At 45.2% G+C, this 21,349-nt stretch overlaps 1 protein-coding gene across 1 annotated transcript in view; it reads left to right on the top strand.

Moving 5' to 3' along the window:
- The window catches only part of STAP1 (signal transducing adaptor family member 1), a 38,388-nt gene that overhangs the window by 5,349 nt on the left and 11,690 nt on the right, over positions 1-21,349 (top strand). Inside the window, exons 2-7 of the mRNA XM_006027530.3 lie at positions 3,684-3,755; positions 6,938-7,051; positions 11,166-11,222; positions 12,204-12,376; positions 13,556-13,684; positions 16,987-17,056. Of these exons, the coding sequence (XP_006027592.2) occupies positions 3,684-3,755; positions 6,938-7,051; positions 11,166-11,222; positions 12,204-12,376; positions 13,556-13,684; positions 16,987-17,056 (615 nt within the window). The remainder of the gene's footprint in view (positions 1-3,683; positions 3,756-6,937; positions 7,052-11,165; positions 11,223-12,203; positions 12,377-13,555; positions 13,685-16,986; positions 17,057-21,349) is intronic.

Here is a 21,349-nt window from a genome sequence, read left to right as displayed (position 1 = left end):
CCCCCCCCCCCCCCGCCAGACCCAGGAGGCACCACCACGCTCCTGTGGGATGCTCCATGCACCCCAGCATCTCAGCATTTATGAGCCACCTGGTACCTAGAGGTAAGTAGAAGAAACATTTAAAGCTGTGTCTATGTCTGGATCACCAAATGATTCCGAATCGATTTGGAGGGTTCTGATTTGATCTGGAGAGATTAAAGGGTCCTCTGATTTGATTTGGATTTGGAAATTTGGCCACCGAATCGGGCCGAATCTCTGCTGAATTGAATCAGGGACCAAAGCTTCGCACAGCCGTAACCTCTACCAGTCTCAATTCCTAAACCACTGGTGCTTCCCCAGCCCTAAGGCTATCTTTCCCCAAGCAGCTTAGATACTTTATCGGAGATTCCCCTGCAACCTGCTCAGGAGCTCTTCCTTCAATGGCTTCCAGGGCTAGATTGGCTGTCCAGCTCAAACCCTGGTTTTATATTGTGCAAGCCAACCTCTTTTGGGATCATGTGGCTCCCCTGATTGCCCTCTGCTTTACCTGCTTTTTCATGTGACCCTGTATGGGTAATCAAGGAACAGCTCCCTACTTAATATAAACCGTGTCTTTATTATATCAGTTTCTTACAGAGCTGTTACAGGGCCTGCTGTTTTCCCCCAGCCTCTCTAACTCTCTTGTTTTTCCTGTCTCCTCCCCCTTGCTTCCTGTTCCTCCTTCTCAACTGTTGCTGGTTTTGCCTTTGAGATCTATACTGCCTGGTTTTCCTGCAGCCTGCCTTCCTTTAAAATAGTAGGAGTACCAAACTCCCTGCTATAGATCCTTTGCCCCAAAGACTATGCAATGCACTCAGATTAAGTTCAGAAAAACAAGCCTATGCATAAATTATCCAAACAGTACTCATTAAATATACAGCATGGTCAGTGCTGTGGTATTAGTGGTTTTGAAATAGACTAACTCCTCTCATTTTCAGGGTTTCTAATAGCAGCCTCTTAACAGCTGCTTCATCTTCACCATTTTTGTGCATTTATGCAGAGTACAATTATGTTATAAAGTAGATATTGGGGCTGAAAGATGCTGTGTACTGTTGTTTCTGCATTTAAGTGGCATACAGATAACTGATGTTCATTTTAATGGAAGCAATGGGTAACAAATTGTCACACAATGCTGGTCCCAAAGTTAAGCAAATTTTGCCCTTCTTCAGCATGCATGTCAGTTGATGTACAAAAAGATGCCTGTTAAAATGTGTTACCATCTTCAGACTTCTTTATGATAACATGACAGCAGCTGTCCTAAGCAATGGCTCAGAAACAGACCTGTTTATTATTAGAACTGGAGTCAAGCAAGGATTTGTAATTGCATCAACATTTTTTTTCATCTGTATTGCAGCTATTCTGTACATCATTGCTAATAAGTTTCTATCTGGAGTCAGCATTCAGTACTGACAGACTGGGATTTCTTTAATATTAACTGGTTATGTTCCCAATCCAAAACAACCAACACTTCCATTATTGATCTTCAATATACTGGTCATTGTGTTGTGTATGCCTGGGACTTCCTGATTGCTTCAAGAAAACCAAACTACGTTACCAACCCCAACCCAAGAAGCTGCTTACAATTAAGGAGAATCTTTGGAGAATGTTGAACATTTCCCATACCTAGGTAGCTGCCTCTTCCAAAAAGTAAATATAGATGATGATATTTAACATCAGATAAAATCTATCAGTACCGCCTTTGGACATCTCCAAAATCATGTTAAATGATTATGACATCAGGACCCATACCAAACTTCTTGTTTACCAGGCTGCCATTGTTCCTATGCTGTTGTATGGGTACAAAACCCAGACAACATACCAGAAACACCTGAAAGGTTTGAAAATTACCATCAGTGATGTCTTCAGAAAATCCTCTATTTCAATTGGAAGAACAGATGCTAGTATTCTGGTTCAAGTAAATTCTACCAGCATTGAAGCTATGCTTATATGACTGCCAGCTCCATGGACAAGATATGTTACATGGGTGCCTGACAACTGGCTCCTAAAACCGGTCCTATACTCCCAAATGACTGACAGTCACCACTGTAGATGTGAGCAAAAGATATTCAAGGACACCGTGAAGGCCAATCTGAAAAAATGTGACATTACGATCAATAGTTGGGAGATGTTAGCACTAAATCACCCCCAGATGTACCGTAATGTACAAGAAGGTATCAATCACTTCAAGAAAATTCATCTCATCTTTATCATGCATTACCTAAGTACGAAGTACATAAACTGTCATTCTAAACGAAAAAGTGTAGAATAAGGTCAGAATATCCTTAGTGTCAGGGCATGGAATTAATATCAGCATGTCCCTCATGTGAACAAACTATCAGGGTCAAAATAAATTTTTTCAGGATTAGACAGTTAAAAAAAAACGATGACTGGAAGTGGAGGGTTCCATCTCCGCATTTGTTTGCCCTCAGCTAGCTTTGTTTTGGCCCATGTCAGCAGGGACATCAATGTTTAATGTCTGTTCAGCTACCTGAGTTCTTGATCCAGATCTTCCACTGATATCAAGCAGCACCAGTGGGTGCCCCACACTGTCTATAAATCAGACCTCACCTAGGTGCTTAGAAACAAAACTACCACCTGTGTTCAAACACACATTTTAATACAACATTGGCCTGTTTGTGCCTTCAGAGAATGTCTAAACAGACATTTGCTACCTAAAACACTGAAAGAAATTAGTTGTTATGGTTTTATCTGAGAACAAGCAACTCATCATCATTCACTGTCCCAGTCTATAGTGGAAGACACAAGGATTATAATTTTATAATGAAAATAATGGCATAAATGCAGAAACATACTCATATACTTTCCACGTGATAAACAATAAATTCTTATTTTGGGGCAGCTCCCAAACTGGTTAAAAAAGGAAGTCAGAATGACTCGATGAGAAAATGTTGTTTTAGCCATGACAGTCCAGGAAATATACAAGAAGCTGGGGGGGGGGGCAAAGAGATTGTTGATATCTTTTATTGGAGCAATTGGGAGAGATGTTAAACAAACGTTCAGGCACAAAGAACCTTTCTTCAGATGACAAGAGAGGAAATTCTGCATGTTCTGCACCTTTGCCCTACAGGGCTAAAACCTGCAGTTTTTCTCCTATCTGTCCTTAGTATGGAGTCCTTCCATGATATAAAATTTAGGGTGAGCAATATAAAATATGAGACTATTTTAATAGTTTCTTCTTTATTTTGTGGAATTCACTTGTTTTAACTATGAAACAAAAACATTAGAAAATACTAGCAGGTTACTAAGCAGTCTGGAGGTGTTGTTAGTGTTGTGATTACCAGTATCAATAGTATCAGGTACCAAAATCAAGATAATGGACATGGCTCATGGCTTTGTAATGCCAGTTTTAGACTGGCAGACCTCTACTGAAGCCAGTAGAGCTACACCGTCACAAAAATAAAGCAAGGGGCCATGGGTCTGCTGACATGAAGTCCTGACTTTGAATAAGAACTAATTTCATAGACCTTTTCCGCTTGTGAGGAGTTGTCAGCAGAAGATCCTGGACTGCTCCAGAGCTATCCTGTGCTGAAATAGAACTGTCCAGGTTTCGATATTTTTCTGAAGTCCTTCATTCACTGGCACTTTTTGACTGGATAATCTTGTCAGCTTCCACAGAAATGACACTCTCTTTTCATACCCAACAGGAATTTAAACATCACTGGACAGAACTCAGAGGAACCACACTTTTCTTCTATAATGATAAGAAAACCACAATGGTGAGTAGCACTATGGGCTAATGTGAAGATGTTTGAGCAATTTTGATAGTACTTATCATCAAGCAAGAAAGCATGTGTGTGAGAACTGCCTCTCTCAGTTCCATCCTTCCACACTTTGGAAACCCAGAGAGCAGAAAGCAAGCCCAGAAACCAAAATGCCTGGTGAAGTCATGGGAAGTGAAATAATGATACAGCAAGTTCTTCCTCACCACAGTCATTCAGGCTACACTGAGCATTTGCTCTAGGGATGAGATCTATCTGGAGCTGCAGCATAGGCAGGTGGACTATCTTCTTCAAGGTCACCCAAGAAACCCAGAGGCAAGAATAGAACACAGATCTCCTGAACCCATCAAGTAGTCAATCCACTAGGACCCAATGGGCATTTTTAATGGACATTAAAGATCACCTTGTTCACAGCACTTACAAGCAGAGCTAAACATTCCCTCCTTCATTGTACAGCTGAGAAGCAGCTGTTAATCTATATATGGTTTTCAAAATAGTGGGGGAAAATTCTGGTTGAAAGATGCTATTATTATGATACATACAGCATGTATATCCTCTTTATCTTTTGTACAGGCTCTTTGACAGAAAAGCAAGAAATTCTACTCCAGTGCCAAGTTTATGCCTTCCTAACACAAAATTTCTGCAGATCAAAAACAAGCACCAGTATAACAAGAATTATTTAATACCCTGAACGGACACAGCTTATCTTGCTTGAACTGTGTTTGAAACCAAGCTCCACAGTTGAAGGCCCCACCACAGTTTTTCAGAGCAGTGTGCATAGGGATGTATTTTTTCCTTAAAACCATTTTATAAAGGGCCTGATTATTCTCTCCCATGTGACTAGAATATTGTTGTGGCCCCTTGACTTCACTAAAGTAGTGCTTGATTTATGCTTATTTCAGTGAAAGATGTAAAAGGCTTATTTCATAGATTTCATAGACATTAGGGCTGGAAGGGACCTCGGAAGATCATCGAGTCCAGCCCCCTGCCCAAAGGGCAGGAAGTCAGCTGGGGTCACAGGATCCCAGCAAGATAAGCATCCAGTTTGCTCTTGAAGGTGTTCAATGTAGGCGCTTGAACCACCTCCGGTGGCAGGCTGTTCCAGACCTTGGGGGCTCGGACAGTAAAGAAATTCTTCCTTATGTCCAGCCTGAAACGGTCTTGTAGTAGTTTAATTGCTCTAGGTTGTCCTAAGAGCATAGTTTACAACAATGTCATAACTTAGCTCTTAAATAAAAAATGTCAAGCTGCAGTGGTTAGCAAAACTACTGCAGTCTTGCCAGCAACAACTTTGTTCAATGAACATGACAGTAAAGACTATGTTTTACAACCACCAAGAGTCTATATTAGGCCAGCAGTTCCCAGATAAATTGTTGGAAGAATCAAAACCCTCCAGCCGTACGTTTCTGCAACATCTCCCAAATGTTTCACTGTGCAAGATGTGTAAAGAGAGGGACTATGATAGTGAGAATTTTCCCCCTTTATAGTTTTCCCCTGCAAGCCCATGCATGAATCATCATAGACATCTTCTTAGGACTCAAAAGCCAGCCATAACAAGTAAACTTTGTATTTAAATTCCAGAGGGCATATTTAATTAAGTAATCTGTTTTGCATATAGAGGTTGTAGCTGAAGTTGTTTACATCTCTATACAGGAAGTATCATCTTAATGCCGTATTTCCTGGCTGTCTAATATTTACTTTGTCTTTTCAATTGTGACTTTAATGTTGTAAGTATGTAGAGGGAACCTGGGAACAGGCAAAGTGAGGGGAGAATTTTATTTCTGCACTGTGGCTAATATACTGGTAATGTAATGGCCTCCAGGCAGCTAGATGCCTTTCTGGAAAACTATCCCATCAGCAATAGCACCTGAGAGGAAGGAGGGATCTGGTCTGGGGAGCTCAGGCTAAAGTTCTTGGACCCTATCCTGAAAGTAAACATTCCTAGACAACACTGAAAACACTTATTACTTTGTATTAGGCAATCTCAAACACACTTACAATATGCATTTATTTGTAAGACCAGACCATACATTATAACTTGAGCTCTCTTTTGCATCAACTGTTCCTCAGGTTTCTCCATGTAGCACCTCTCCACCTGTCCTTTCCCTTCCTCCTGCCTCGCAACACCTTTCAGGTTTTGATTGTCCTGTGTTAGAGACAGTGGGACCTACCTGCTCTGGCTGCCAGGGTGAGTCAGTAAATTAGCACAGCCAAATGCACCAGCTCTGAATTCTAGTATAGGGTCAGCAACCAGCTTGATTTTTTTTCTTGAGCATAATGACCTTTGAGTGATAGGTATGCAGTGGATTTATCTGCTACACTCTGGGTGCATCTACAAATGCAATTAAAGACCTGAATTTTCTGTGCAGAAAATTCTGGCTCATTAAAGCACTCCCAGACACGCATCTGAACGTGTGCCCATCAGGAGCAGTTCAGTCCAGGGCTACTCCCACCCTGCTCTGCCCCCCCTGCAGCAGCCAGGGGAAGCTCCAGGCTCCCCCAGGTGCCAGCCCTGGGCTGGCAGGGGCCACAGGGGTTGGTCCTGATCTTCATGGGACTGGGGGAGCTGTCCTGGCTCTGGGGGCAGCCAGCCCCAATCTCCACGTGGCTGGAAAGCAGCTTGCCTGAGCTGGGACAGCTCTCCCCACCCCTCAGAGATTGGGACAGGTCTCAATCCCCAATGCGGCTAGGAGGTAGCTGCCCTGCAGCTGGAACATCTCCCTCCACCTGTGGAGACTGGGGCATAGCCAGGCAGCAGTGACCCCCTGCTGCCTGGGCTGAGCAGGAGCAAATTTCTTCCGGTCAATGTCTACACTTGCACTCCTGCACATTAGTTAATGCACTGTTTTTCTAGTACCTGTATGTATTGGTACTAGCAAATGGCATCTTAGACTAATATAATGTGCAGTAATTGACGCACTTGTGTAGACTCTGACACTTTATGTAGGAAATTTCCAGTGATGTAAACTAAAGCAAACAGAATAAACAGTGGAGAGGAGCAGTTTGCATACAATGCTTCCTAGAGCTGAAAGAAGCCCTCTCTAAGAAATGAGACTGTGTTTTATGTTTTTCCTTTCTGTGTCAAGTCACTTCTTTGGGGAACAGCTGGTGTTACAGTTTTGTTTTGTTTTTTACAATGGATGTCATAATTATGTGTTATTTCTTTTTCCCCTCCTTAGTATTTTGAAAAACTAGATCTAATGAATTTGACTTCAGTAACTAACATTAGTCCAGAAAACAGATGTTATGCCCAATTCATCTTGACGCTGCCAAATGAGGAAATAGAGATGAAGGTGAGTCAACAGAGCCATATCGTAAAGTTGTTATGTATGCACCTTTTCAGTGTTTGACAGACTGCTCCAATCACCCCACCATCACCCAGCCACTGCTCTCTGCTAATATTTTCCAAAGTAAGTGCTATCCACTGTCCTTTGGGGATCAAGAGGGGAATTTTGGAAGCATTCTAATTTGTGTGAAGGAACTCAGGCCTGCAGAATGGAACCTAAACTGTGTTCCAATAAGAGTGGAAGCTGCCATCTGGCTAAATTTTACATGGTGTGTCTCATTTTCTTGCATGGAAAGGCAATTGAAAAACAAGCCAGAAGTGAAGATTTTTGTTTTTTCTTAGATATAACAGAAGTGCATAGAATGAAAGGTGAATGAGATGCTGAACTGGATCACGCTCTCACGGTTTAACATCTCTACTTACACCCACAAAGATGTAGCATATTAAAACCTTTTCAGTAGAAGAATAAGGTCAATTATTATTAATCAAAGAAAAATCAGTAAGGATAGGTACAAATATCCTGCACTTAGAATGGAACAATTATATGCACAAAAATGAAAGGCTAAGCTGCAGTACTGCAGAAAAGGACCTGGGGTTTCTAGTGGACCATAAGGATGCTCTTGGGACAAAAAAAAAAGCCAATAGCATCTTGGGCTCTATTAACAGGAGCTTCATTTGCAATTTGAGAAGTGATTCGCCTGTTCTATTTGGCACCAGTGACACTTCACCTGGAGTATTTTGTCCCATTTAGGGCACCACAATTCAAGAAAGGTATGAACCAATTAGAAAAAGTTCAGCAGAAGGTAAAAAAAAATTATTAGAAATCTAGAAAATATGACTTACAGGAAAAGGGTTGAAGAACTGTGATTATTTCATCTGGAGAAGAAAAGATGGAAGAGGGATTTGATAACAGTCTTCAAATACCTGAAGAGTGGCTATGAGGAAGATGACAGACTAATCCCAGATTACTTGTGGGGTGTTGTGGAATCTTCTTCCTTGGAAGGTTTCAAGACTAGCCTGAGCTTCAAACACTTGGATGAGATGGCTTGGACAGGGATGATCCTGCCTTGAGCATCTTTCACTGAGAGAAACGTCATAGGAGAAGTGTAAGGTGGCACTATTCTCTCCAGTGAAATACATGCAACTCACTGTAGGAGTTGCATGTGTTTCACTGAGACTGTTGCTTCACTTCATAATATTTATTTTCATTGCTCCGCTGCTGTACTACAATGAGTAAAGTCTGTTTCTACAGACCAAGCATGGGTATATCTCCATTCTTCATTCAGGGCCTATTTTTAGGAAGCGTCTTGACTGGTCCCCAAAGGAGTGCTGTAGCTTTATTTCAGCAGACAAAGAACATGGAATCATAGAATAGAAAGACCGGAAGGGGCCTGTAAGATCATGAAGTCTGGTCCCTTGCCATGAGCAGGAGGTGATTGGGCTCAAACAAGCTCAATGAGGTGCCTGTCCAGCCTCCTCTTGAACACCTCCAGGATGGTGACAGCACCACTTCTGCTGGGAATGTGTTCCAGGTTCTAGATACCCTTACAGAAAAAAGTTTTTCCTTATGTCCAGCCTAAATTTTCCTCCAACTAGCTTGTGTCCACTGGAACTTGTTCTCCCAAAGGGTGCCTTTCTGAGGAGTTTCTCCCCTAGATCTTGGTGTTCACCCCTGATATATTTGTAGGTGGCTGTCGGGTCACCCCTCAGTCTTCTCTTACTCAGGCTGAACAAATATGGAGGATTCCCAGTCATGGTCCAAACCACACAAAACTCAGAGCTCAGCCAGACATGTCCAAAGGTTGAGTACACGCTGAAGCTCTTGAGAGAGTCCATGATTTATTTCAAACAAGCTGAAGCCAGTTTAGAGGTTTATGTTAGAACAATGGAAACATGAAGGGTTTTGTGACTGCAAACTGAGTGAGGCTCAGTAAAACTGACTCCTTCATTGGAGAAAACCTGCCTCCTGGTCTGGAGAAGAAACTAAAACCTTCCCTCCTGCTGGTCTAGAAAGGCATCCTCATGTGCTGTTCATCCCTCTTTAGAGAGCAGGGCTTACAGGCCACCCTTCTGACTCCCAGGCTTATGGAGGAAGAGGGTGCAGGGGCTCTTTTCACACACGGGCTTCCATTTTATCCCTTCACTGCATCCCTGGCCAGTGACAACAGGTCAGTGGGCTCTTCTTCCTCAAGCTACCCTTCCTTCCCCCCACTTCTTTCCCTCACTTACTAGCATTCCAGTAGCATCTAGAGGCCTCTCCTGAGAGCAGGCCCTGTTGTAATCAGCACAGCACACACATGCATATGGAGAGGCAGTCCCTGTCCTGCACTGCACAAATGGAGAATGGTGGTAGGTGAAACAGAGGCAGAGAGGAGAACTAACTTGCCCTACATCACACAGCAAGTGGGTGACACAAAACCACCTAGAGAACCTCGCTCTGCTCCCCATCCACTGCTCACATTCCTGTCTTCTCTCTCCCCCACACACTTAAAGCGAAGAAGATCAGAAGGGGAGGCATACAAGAGAAGGGAAGTGGCAGTGAACCGGTAAGAGTGAGTGGTGTGGCAAGTGGGTAGTGGTACACCTAGGCTGACAAGCTCTGCTGAGAAACTCATGCAGCTATTCTTCCAAATTTAGTGCATGCCACATTGGCTTGGAGTGCCTGCACAGCACTGCATTGCCCATATAGCATGTTTACAGGTAATACAGGGTATCTCTGCACAAATGTGTGCCATGTAGACACCCGCTTCCACTTCCCTCATCTCCACCACCCCAGAAGGACTTAAATTTTGGCATGGGCCTTTGGTTATTTTGTAAAAGGTAGAAGAATAGGAGGGGGCATCAGGGGGACTAACCAGGACTGAAGCCAAACAAAATATCTACATCAACTCCCTCGACATGACCCTGCAGCTCTAGATGTGTCATTGCTCATCCAGGCTCAGAGCAGCCCGCAAGGTGCAGCAATGACTGCAGTGCTCTCTCCATGCCCAGAGTCCTGGGCCTGAAAAAAGTGGCAACAAATCAGGTTTTGCAGGTATTTGCTTTTAAAATAGGAACAAGCAATAAGAAGAGGGCAGTGGGTGCCTTGTGGTGGGCTGGGTTGGGGAAGAAGGGAGATGGAAATAGGGTCTAGATTGCTTTTGCTCATCCTCTGAAGGGTACAGGAGAGCAGCACTTTCCATACAACATTCCTTTCATGACTGTAACCAAACCTACACATCTTTCTCTTGCACTTATGGTTTTCCAGTCAAGGAGTTGGATGTGCAGAACTCAAACTCCCTGCGTCCTGGATTTTTGTAAGCACAGAGAATGGTTTTGTAGCCCAGGGGAAGAGTTGGTCACTGGGCTGCATTAATTCTTCCTTTCTGAAAGGTGGTTTAGAATCTGCCTGATGTTTAAAGAAAAATACAAGAATGAAGCACTACCCATCTCTTCCTCCTTTGGGTCCAAGCACACATTCTCCCAGGGAAAACAGGTTGTAGTTTCACTTAATAATAATTAAAAGGAGCACAGCTACAGCAAAGTCTTCATTGTATTTGTAACCATGTGGACAACCAGGCTCTCCTGTCCTATAGGGGCCTGTTGGACAGCAGCATCAATTCTGGCTTCACTGTTCCCAGGGCACAGACCTGCTGGAGTATGTATAACGTGGCATGAATTGCCTCTTCTTCTGGTGTATCTCCCAGGGGGTGGGACAGGTGAAGCCATGTGCCTCACTGGCATGTAACAGGGAAGGGGCATCAGTGGTCTCTGCTTTTCCTGTAGGCTCCTTCTTCACATTATTTGAGTGATTGCATGAAGTTCCCTTCATCTTCATTCCAAAAGAAAGTAGACACTATGGCATCTTGTATCTTGTACTTGAGTTAGGAAGTGAGTTCAGGGAAGGATGTCAGAGAAAGTAGATGGTGGACATTCAGTGCAGAAAGGCAGTATATAAGAGTGTCTGCAGTACAGAAGCCTGTAATGGATGGGTTTTACTTGGTGTCATTTGAAAAGTTTTGTTTAGGCCTACTGGCAAGTACACACTTTATAAGGAATTGATGGAGAAGGACCTGGGAGAAACTGGAAGTAAGTTTTGATCTGCAGTCACTCTTACATTGTCACTTTTTTCCCCTTCTCAGGTAGAAGACTATGAAAATGGGGAGGAGTGGAAAGGCTGTATTCTCACAGCCACAAAGGTAGGGCAGTTGGTTGTTTCTGCTTCTCAGTTGTCTCTGGCACCATTACAGCATGCCTGTTGCCATCTTTGTGTCAATAAAAGTTCAAGAGCATCTGATAGTTCCTTTGTTCTAAGCTTATTCAGCTATTCACCAAGTGCATGCCAAAAAGGTTATTTATCCATACAAGATTTTCTTTGAGTGCACCACATCAGTCTTTTTTGAGTGACTGACAAAGCCCTGCCCTCAAGATTTCTGTCTGTGCTAAACACAATTCAAACCGAGCCAGCATAGATGGTTGTGACAAATATGGGGTCTACCTTAGTGGGGAAGAATGCACCTACGTAAGCAATAAAGGCCTCTGCCTATCTGCCCAACACATCTCTACACCTTTGCATTAGGTTAGAGAGTGAGCTTATGTTCCTATCTTGGTCCACTGTCTGAAGGAAACCTGGCTGCCTTGGAAACCTACCCCAAACTGCTGAAGAAATCTGCTTTTTTACTGTCAAGTTTGCATCAGTTTGTGCCAATTTGTTTATAGCAGAATGTAGCTAAGTGACCAAGCTATTGAATTAAGGTATGTTGATGTAAGACCGTTGTAAACTTAAGCCAATGCAAATGCCTGCGTGGATGGATGTAAGAAAACTGATTTAAAAGTTGATTTTAGATAAAAGGGTGTAAAGTTGTGGGTATAGTAGCCATTAAAAGTGCAAGAAGCAAAGCTGTCTTTGTACTATTTTTATAGGCTCAGCTGTATAGCTAGGAAAGAAGCACAAACAGCCTAAACCAAACACAAGCCATTATATTATCTAATGTTTAGCTTAGGCAGTACCTGCTTCTTGACATTTCAGATGGCCAGCTAGAGCTCACCTGCTAAATCCAGCAAATGAAAAAAAGACTTCTGTAAAGCAGCGGTATTTCTTTAGAGAGTGTTGTTGGTGCTCGCACCTTTGTTCCACTCACACCATTTCTTCTGCAACCTTATTTTGTGTCAATTTGTAGTTGTCAGTCCCAGTGTGCATGTCATTGCTACCTGGCCAACAAACTAGGATGAATGAAGTACTGGAGAAAGAAAAGAAAAGAAGGGCAGCAAGTGAACAGTTATCTAGTGCATCTCTAAGCAACGAGAAACCACATGATGGAAACTATACTAACATGATGAACTCTATACCTGAGTAAGTCCAGACTAACCTATAATAATCTGAATCTCAGAGTCCCCCCCACCCCTTTTTTTTTTGAAAGAGCACTATAATTTTCCTATAAAAATAGTTGTTAGCAAAAAATAATCACATAATCATTGTATATTCAGTGGCCCAAATTTGACTTTACCATGACCATTATGGGACTTTATGTATTATTTGTTCCTCCAGGGACTGTTGTATTATCCATGTCTCCTTTGGTTGGTAGAGCCAATATTAGAAAATACAAATTTCACCCTCTTGTGATTTCAGGAACTAATTTGTCCTCTTCCAAAGAGCAGCCATTGACAAGATGTGGGTGTTGTGTTGGAGAGGATCTTTCATGGCCATGGGCAAATGTCTGAAACCAGATTTTGCATGAGGTTAATTAGGTCTGAGATTGTTTAGTCCACTAAAGATAGGATCATTTGCAAAGTCATGCTCTGGAATCAGGCTTGGGTTCCACTCGCTAGAGTTTGAATATTGGTCTTCAATTTTGGTCTCTCTCCCCACTTCCTTTCCCCCCCAAATCAGTAATTATTTGGGCCCTGCCATACAGAATTCTGGTATTGCAGCCTGTACTTACCTTACAATGGGTACAGCAGTAGTCTGATTCTTCTGCTATACCCAGAGATTTTTGCAATGACTGTTTCCGTGTATTTTTTTGGAAAAGCATAAATTCACCCTAAACTGCTTTTCTGGGAGAGTCCCTCACTCCCTCCACCCCGCAAGCCACAAATTTGTTCATCATCCATCTTGCCAAATTTTAATACATTCACTGGCAATGGATGCTCTAATACTCCAAGTTGTCTCAGTTTACTGTTTTTCCCACTTTGAGTATGTGACTGTTTTCCAAATGGGAGTAGGATGGGCTTATCCATTATCCAGCCACCTATATGAATTGTGCCTGAGCACTGTTTACTTTGCCTCTGTCTGGAAGGAACAAAGCATTGGTACTGCAAGTTATGCAGTCACGCTACTGCTCCGTAAAAATGCTGCTTTCAAATGCAACGTGTCCTGTGGTGACAAAGGAAAACAGCAGCCTTGAACACCTAACACAAGTTATTCAGGCCTTGCTAACAGACAGAGGGACAATTCTGTGAGCCAGGAGTAGCCCTCATGGAGCTCTGCTCTGCACAGTGCAGGATGATGGTCTCCTATCCTCCTTTTCTGCAGGTGTTACTATGAAGTGTCCCGGCAAGAAGCCATTGAATTATTAGAGAAGAATCCTTCTTTGGGGAATTTGATCCTGAGGCCTGGTAGTGACAGCAAGAATTACTCAATCTCCATCAGATATTTAGCAGAGTAAGTTCACTCTACAAAAGATTACATAGTTCTGAGTTGGCACGTGCTGCATGATGCAGCTCCTTTCGGAATTCCTGGGGAATCACATGTTGAACTCAACCCTGCCTGGCAGACTAACTTGGGAGTAACAGTTTTAGCAATAAGTATGGGTTTGACACACCTTGATTGTCTTTTAGGGGGAGGAGGAGAGAATCAATGGGATGAAAGGATGAAAGAAGAGTCAAAGAGCTGAGCTGCTGGGGCAAAGTGCTTTTGCCTTGTCCCTAACATGTCCTATGTTATTTTCATGGAAACTTGAGACATTTTAAGCTATAGGTAATTACCTTAAAATAGAACACAATATGGGTCCGTATGTAAAAACTGAAATAAATTATAAAAGATAGAGAGCTAGAAGAGATCAAGGCTACAGTTAACAAAAAAAACCCCAAATTGACATCTGCCCTTTCCCTCCCCCGCCCAAAATATTGCTACTTTTCAACAAGTTTCAAAACAGGAAGCAACAAAAACCCACAGCGTCAAGTCTTGGGCCTTCAGATGTCATGCTGGGTTGTGGGCAGCCAGGTCTGGGGATCACCCAGGGTCAGGAGAAGCAGCCAAGATCCAAGAGGAGTGTGCAGAGTCTCAGCATAGGAAAGCCAGGAAGCCATAAGCTAGGAGATCAGTCCATGAAACTGAGCCAGAGGTCTGGGCAGAATGTGAGGTCAGGAGGCTTCAGGTCAGATATGCAGGAGATCAAATGAGAATCAGGTCAGAGAGCCAAAGGGTCAGGCCAGACTCAGGGTCTCTGAGCAAGCCAGGTCAGGTATCAGGAGAACCCGTCAGAGAGCCAGTAGCACCACAAGACAAGGGTGCAGAAACCTAGGTACAAGGTTGAGCTTTGTTGCCCAAACGCTTCCTATTCCAGGCCAAGGGCTTATATTGGAAGGGGTGAAGGATCAGCTGACCCTGGCTGACCATTGGTGGCAGAAAATGGGCATGTGCTTAGGCTCAGATGGAGGGTTCTGGCCACCCGTGTCTGCCCCAACGTGCTACTGAGGAGGTGATAGACCAGGATGAGCAGCCACGAATAAAGTCCATGAATCCAAGAAGAGCCATAGGGAGGGCACTGGCTAGTGCTTGGAAAAGTCCCTGACATGGAGCTAGGAGTGCAGAAAAGTTATCTGTGATCGCTTCTTTGGTCTGATCCAAAACAGCCTTGGGACTCCCTACCAATGATAATTAGTAGTAAAGTAAGGCTTTGGGTCCAGTGTCTAAAGGCCCTCTTGATGCTGGAGAACTTTATAGGATACAGTATTTTGGCCAATAGTCAAAGGAAAAGACTCCAATAGGCACCATTCCCCATGGGTCCTGTTGCTCTTTGTAGAGTTTTCTTTTTCCACCTGCACCAAGGAGGCCATGAGCACTCCTTCATGTCCACCTCAGGTATCACTGGCCTACCAACCTTTCACTCTGTGCTTCCAGCAGGGTCTACACTCGTGGGGCTCAACCTCTGATCCATGGGCCAATGGAACCCATAATGCTGTAACAGCCAGCCTGTGGGGCCTCCTGTGGGTCCAGAAATTTGGCAGTAGAAAAGCTGTGGCAGTGTTAATTGCCACTTCCCTGCTTCCAAATTTCTGGACAATAGGGAGCTCTGACGGCCAGATTACATGGCCCTGCACTCTAGATCATGCCAGGGTGAGGTTAGGCTGGCACATGGGGTTGGGTCAGCACATGGCTGCATTCAACACACAGTGTCAGGCTGGCACACAATTGCACCCTGTGCACAGGTCAGGCTAGTGTATGGCTGGATCTGGTGTGTGGATTTGAGCTGGTGTGCAGCTGGATCTGGTGCATGGGGCCAAGCTAAATGCATGCTGCCACACCCCTGGACTGACCCCATGCACCATCCCTGTGTGGGATTTGGCCCACAGACTGACTCTGTGCCACTCCCCGTGAGCCAGAAATTTGGATATTATTGCACTGGAGAATGGCACTATTCCTAAGTGAATCAGGAACCCACTTAAGCAGACACTTTAGGCTATCACTAGCTGGCCACAGCAAGACATGTTCTGAATTAGTGGTGAATTGTTGGAACACCCGGTCCATTCTACAAATGGTTTGAGTTGCACTGCCATCTGACTGCCTATCCCAAGACTCTGATTAATTGTTGATTCTGGAAACTTGTGGAAGAACAATGCTGTTCAATTCTGAGAGGGCTGCCTGATCTATTTTTGTATCATTCATGCTAGCACTAAACCAGTTCAAAATGACCCAGTGGTTGACCATACTAAAAGCCCCCCTAGACCTATGTAAATCATTTGAATAATTTCTGGTTTGGGTGCTAATGAACCAGCTGAAGAGATCTCATGATTCTTAACAGGGTCAGATCCTCCAACAAAGGCAAGGCTTTGGGGCTGTGCTTCAACAATGTGTCTGAGCAGCCCTGTGTTTCCTGCTTACCGCCCTGTTTGCATCTTTCTAACGCGTTCATCACTTGATCAAGCAAATAGATGCTTGTGCTTGGCAAGGCAAGGCTAAGCCTGCATCTGGCAAGGCATTAGCTACAAAGCATGATTGCTGAACTATGACACTGTATTTGTTTACAGGTGGTGTAACATTTCAGATCCTGGTCTGGATGTGACATTTTGCCAGGACAAATAGAAACAATCACATTCCCATAACACAAAACTACATAGTTTTTATTCATTATGAAATATCAAAGCAAGAAGCAGGTTTGTTGAACAAAGGCCCAAGACGTAAGTTATTCTCAGTCCTTGCTACTCAGAACTCCCACTAAAATCAAGAGGAGCATAATAATAATAAAATAATAATAATAACAATAATTAATAATAATAATAATATTGTTATTATTATTATTATGCGACTTATAGGAGGGAACTGAAGGGGAATTTTTTTCTAATGCCTGGAATCTCAGAGATTCTGAGTCAGTCAGGAGCACTTTCAGTCAATAGCCTCTCATCAATAGTATCCACCAACAGAATTGGGAAAGACAGAAGATGGCATTCTTGATATTCCTAAAAGTAGGACACACACGTGAAAACTCTACTCTTTGAACACTTTTCCAGCCTTTGCTGTAATAGCAATAACATTACAACAAAACCTTTTTAGCTATTTCCTGTTCACATGTAGGGGAAGCTTGTCTTAAGAAAGTCTGAAAACGCCTATTGTACTGTTGAAACTCAGCAGCAGATGAATGTCTTCACTAGATTTCAGTCTAGCCTCCTCATTGAGGGATCTGCAGCTAGTCACAACTTATTTCAATGACTGCATATTAATAATGGACTCCCTTCTTGTTTCAGGGTTCCATGCATCAAGCACTACAAAGTGGTGAAGCTGGAAACAGGTTACAAAATTCAACTGGAAAGACCGGTTAGTGGGTATTTCTTTGTTGGTGATTTTAAAGCAAGTAGGACCATCCCACATTTAAGTTCATTCTCTAAAAAAATATAGAAAAGAAAAAGAGGTGGGAATTTGTCTAAGAAGGGACATCAACATCTCTGACAACCCTGGAAACTGAACTTTCTGGCATTCCCTGCACATATCTAGTTAACTTGCAACAGTTTCATTTAGAACTTAAAAACATAAGAACTGCCACTTACTGGGTCAGACCATAGGTCCATCATGCCCAGTTACCTGTGGTCACATAGGCACCAGCACTTCCCCCTGGCTCCCGCTGCTGGGCAGGAGCTGCACACTAAGCTCCCTCCTCCATGGAGCCTGCAGCTCTGTCTCACTCCTCCCAGAGAGGGCTCCTGCTGCTCTCGTTGTTGAGTTGCCATATGCAATCCAAAGGGACCCCACAGCACCAGTGGGGCCTCTCCACTGCTACCACCCATGCCAGCTGCCTGGTCAGTCACAGCACATGCCAGCCCCAGCCCCCACCACTACAACACACCTCACCCCCATAGTGCAGCCAAAGGAGTTGCCTGTTCGAGCCCTCCTGATCCCCTCAGTCTCCCTGCTGAGAGGGGGGGGAGGGGAGCCCACAGCTCCCCCTCCCACCCCATCCCACCTTCTCCCATGGCAGAGCAGGAGCCCCTGGGGGGTGGGATGCAACCCCAGCAGGCCCCAACATAGGGATGGCAATGAACCAGGGGAGATCCAGCAGGGCAAGGGGGCTCCCCCTGGCTTAGCCCCACCTAGACAGGGTCACAGGCCCTCACAAAGAGACCCAAGCCAAGGGCAAGGTCTCCTCAGGAACCTCTTCCACACCTGGGTGTGAAAAGGGCAAAGGTCTGTCTGCCAAGCCCAAATCACCAGCACCAGAGGGGACCAGGTGCTCTGCATTAGGGAGCACTGTACTTGCTCAGTCCATCCCTGGTCCTGTCAACATGGCTTCCAAGCCAGGGAGCTACAGCTATGGCCAGGCTGCTTTAGGGAAACCCACAGCTCCTGAGCCTGGGCTCTGCACCACCGCTGACCCTTCCATCTCAGGCTTCCCTGCTCTCACCTGCAAGTATAGGGTGAGGTGCTGGCTGCCTGAGAAAGAGGACTCACACTGGCTTGAGTAGTGGTGGCCCCCAAAATTGTGGCAGCCTCTAGATCCCACAGCAAGCGAGTTTTCTTCCTTGCCACTGAAGCTGTCATGCAGGAGGCGGTGGAGAAGGGGCCTGCTGTAGGGAGTAAGCATGTCTCCCTTGAGCCCCTAGAGGAGCTGGGGACTAGAGTAGTCCTAAACTCTGTCTCCCTATACCTCCCCATCTCGGCCCTCCCGCCCCAGCTCCAGACCCTGGGGACAAATTGGAGAGAGTACAGTGGAGGGCGACAAAAATGATGAGTGGGGGACATGGTTTATGAGGAAAAACTGAGGCAAGTGAGCTTATTTAATCTAGAGATTCTGAGACAGAGGGGATTTAATAGCAGCCTTCAACTACCTGAAAGGTGGTTCGAAAGAGGATGGAGCTAGACTGTTCTCAGTGGTGGCAGATGACAGAACAAGGAGCCATGGGCTCAAGTTGCAGCAAGGGAAGTTTAGGTTAGATATTAGAAAAAACTTTCTCCCTAGGAGGGTAGTAAAACACTGGAATAGATTATCCAGAGAGATTGTGGACTCTTCATCCGGGTTTTTAAGACCCGGCTAGATAAAGCCTCAGCTGGGATGATCTAGTTGGGGATGGTCCTGCTTTGAGCAGGGGGTTAGACTAGATGTGAGCTCCTGAGTTCTCTTCTAACCCTAACTTTCTAGGATTCATCTCCTTCGTTACTCCCCTCCCACTGGTGTGCTGGGCCTCTTCCATGTGTGCTCCTTCTGCCAGCAAGTAATAATCCAGCTGGCAGCCAGCACCAGGGTAGAGACCAAGGGGGCCCTCTGGGTCCCCTTCCAAGGGTCCCTACCTAATCAGGATCTGCCATACAGTAGGGGCCCTGAGGTGCTTCTGGTGCTGTGCACCAGGGCACCTGCACCAGGAGTATGCCTTCGGCCAACAATAGGGGGCAATGCAGGCCCCCACTAAAGAGATGGGCACCCCCACCAATGGCACCCTTGGTACTCCAGCTGCTGCACCCAGGCCCTCTGCGAGCTGAGGGGACCTCAGTTCCCCAAGAAGGAGGCCAACCAGAAAACCATCCGTCACCCCTTGAGCTGTGCCACACCCCTGGGGAAAATAAATAGTCGACTTCACGGAGGAAGATCTGGGACAGCCAGGCCATCCCAGAGAGGAGTCCATAGAGGAGACCCCCCACCATTCTACTGACCTCGACCTGCCCCCCCAACACTGCAAGTGCTGAAGCACAGGCCTCAGCCACCGCTGGGGTGGGTCTAACAGCAGAGCCATCCCCATCTGACCATCTGGGGGAGGATGGAGCCCTGGGGTTCACTCTGGTGAGCTCTGATGGGAAAGAGCCCCTTCTCCAGGGCTCTAAGGAGGGCACCAATGCCACTAGAGTGTCCGATAGGTCTCCTCCAGTGCCCTCACAAGCCAGCCCAAAAACCGTCTCAGACCCACCCTGTGGGTCCTGACAGAGGGGGCTGAAGCAGCATCCCCCAACACCCAGAACAACCCTGAGAGGGACCCTGTACAGACCCCCTGTGTTCTGCCTTGCCATTCTCTGAGCTGCCCCTGCCCCTGCCCAAGGGGATGCAGCGCTCCCTTTGCTGGTGTTGGGGAAGTAGCAGACCAGGTAATTCAGACAGTGCTCCACAAGGCCTATGACATCAAATCCAGTGGGCCTAGCCCGGCTAGTCATCTCTCTCACCAGAAAGGAGGCTCTGGCTGGGAGGTCTCCCAAGGACTGCAGAGCCACTTTCCTGTCCCTCATCCACTCACATCTCTGGATAGTTTCACTGGGCAGTATCCACTGTCTCCTTGGACTCATTTGAGGGCCAGTGGGCATTGTCCAATGTACTCTGCTTGGTGCTCCCCCGCAGGGCACTTGTTTTGAACAATTGAGCTCCACTCCTACCCCTGTTATGTTTTAGTTGCCCCAAGGAATCAGTTGCCACTTTCCCAGTAGCCTCCCTTCCTGAGGGGAGGTTCTAGTTTCACTTGGTGGGCTTTTGGCCCAATGGCCCCATAAAGTGGCAATTAGGCCTGTGTCACACAGTGGCAGAAAGTGGGTGCAGAAAGCAATAATGGAGCTAGACTGTTCTCAGTGGTTGCAGATGACAGAGCTCTACTACAACCATCTTAAGTTTCAGCAAGGGAAGTTTAGGTTAGATATTAGGAAAAACTTTCTCCCTAGGAAGGTAGTAAAACACTGGAACAGATTATCCAGAGGTTGTGGACTCTCTATCCTTGCAGGTTTTTAAGACCTGGGCAGACAAAATTTGGCTGGGATGATCTAGTTGGGGGACGGTCCTACTTTGAGCGGGGGGTTGGACTAGATGACCACTTGAGGTCCCTTCCAACCCTCATTTTCTATGAATCTGAGACTGAAAAGGCTATGACCAGGATTTTCCCCTTGTTTGCCTCCCACTTGCAGCCTTCAGTATTTAAGGTCCAGGAAGTTCCGATTCAGAAGCTGTGCTCCTAACTCTCATGTTCAATAGCTACTGATGCACCTTTCCTCCAAGAATTTGCCCAATCCCTTTTTGAATCTACCGAAGTGTGAATTAAAACCAGTTCAGTTAACTCAGGGCAAAAAATGTATGGGCACTGACAGTTCAACTAAACAGTACTAGTTTGATGTGTCCCTTTGACAAGTGGCCTGAAACAGGGCCCAGATTTTAGGTTAAAAATTTTGTTTTAAAAGCTACACCCCAAGCATAAATAGCAAACCTATAGAGGTTTCGAGGCAGGTAACAATGGAGGTAACTGAAATATAACAGGGTCCCCAGGGTGGCCCAGCTGTGCAGAGTCCTCAGAAGGTGAAAGGGGCTGTGTTCATTTAGGGACTGTCAAGGTGATGACAGTCCTGGAAGCAAAACCCTGTCATCAGCAGAAGACACCATTCAAACTACTGCCTATCAGGCCACAGCCTAGAATCTGGGGCCTCTACTTATCTAGCATAGCCACTCATCCCAGTCTCCCACTTTCTCAGCTGAGAACCAGGGTAGACAACCAAGGTAGAAGTAGGTAGTCAGAACCCACTATCTAAGCCTAGCTACCCACCCACTTCTTGCAACCAGAGTGACCAGCCTGGGTCAGCTGACCCTTTACCCCTTCCTATAAAAACTCATGACCAGGAAGAGGAAGTGTCTGGGCAACAAGGCTCAATTTTGTA

Source organism: Alligator sinensis, unplaced genomic scaffold (genome assembly GCF_000455745.1).
Source record: "Alligator sinensis unplaced genomic scaffold, ASM45574v1 scaffold320_1, whole genome shotgun sequence".
In the NCBI taxonomy this organism is placed as follows: Eukaryota; Metazoa; Chordata; order Crocodylia; family Alligatoridae; genus Alligator; species Alligator sinensis.
Note: the sequence above shows the minus strand (reverse complement) of the source record. Positions and strands in the feature narration are given on the sequence as shown.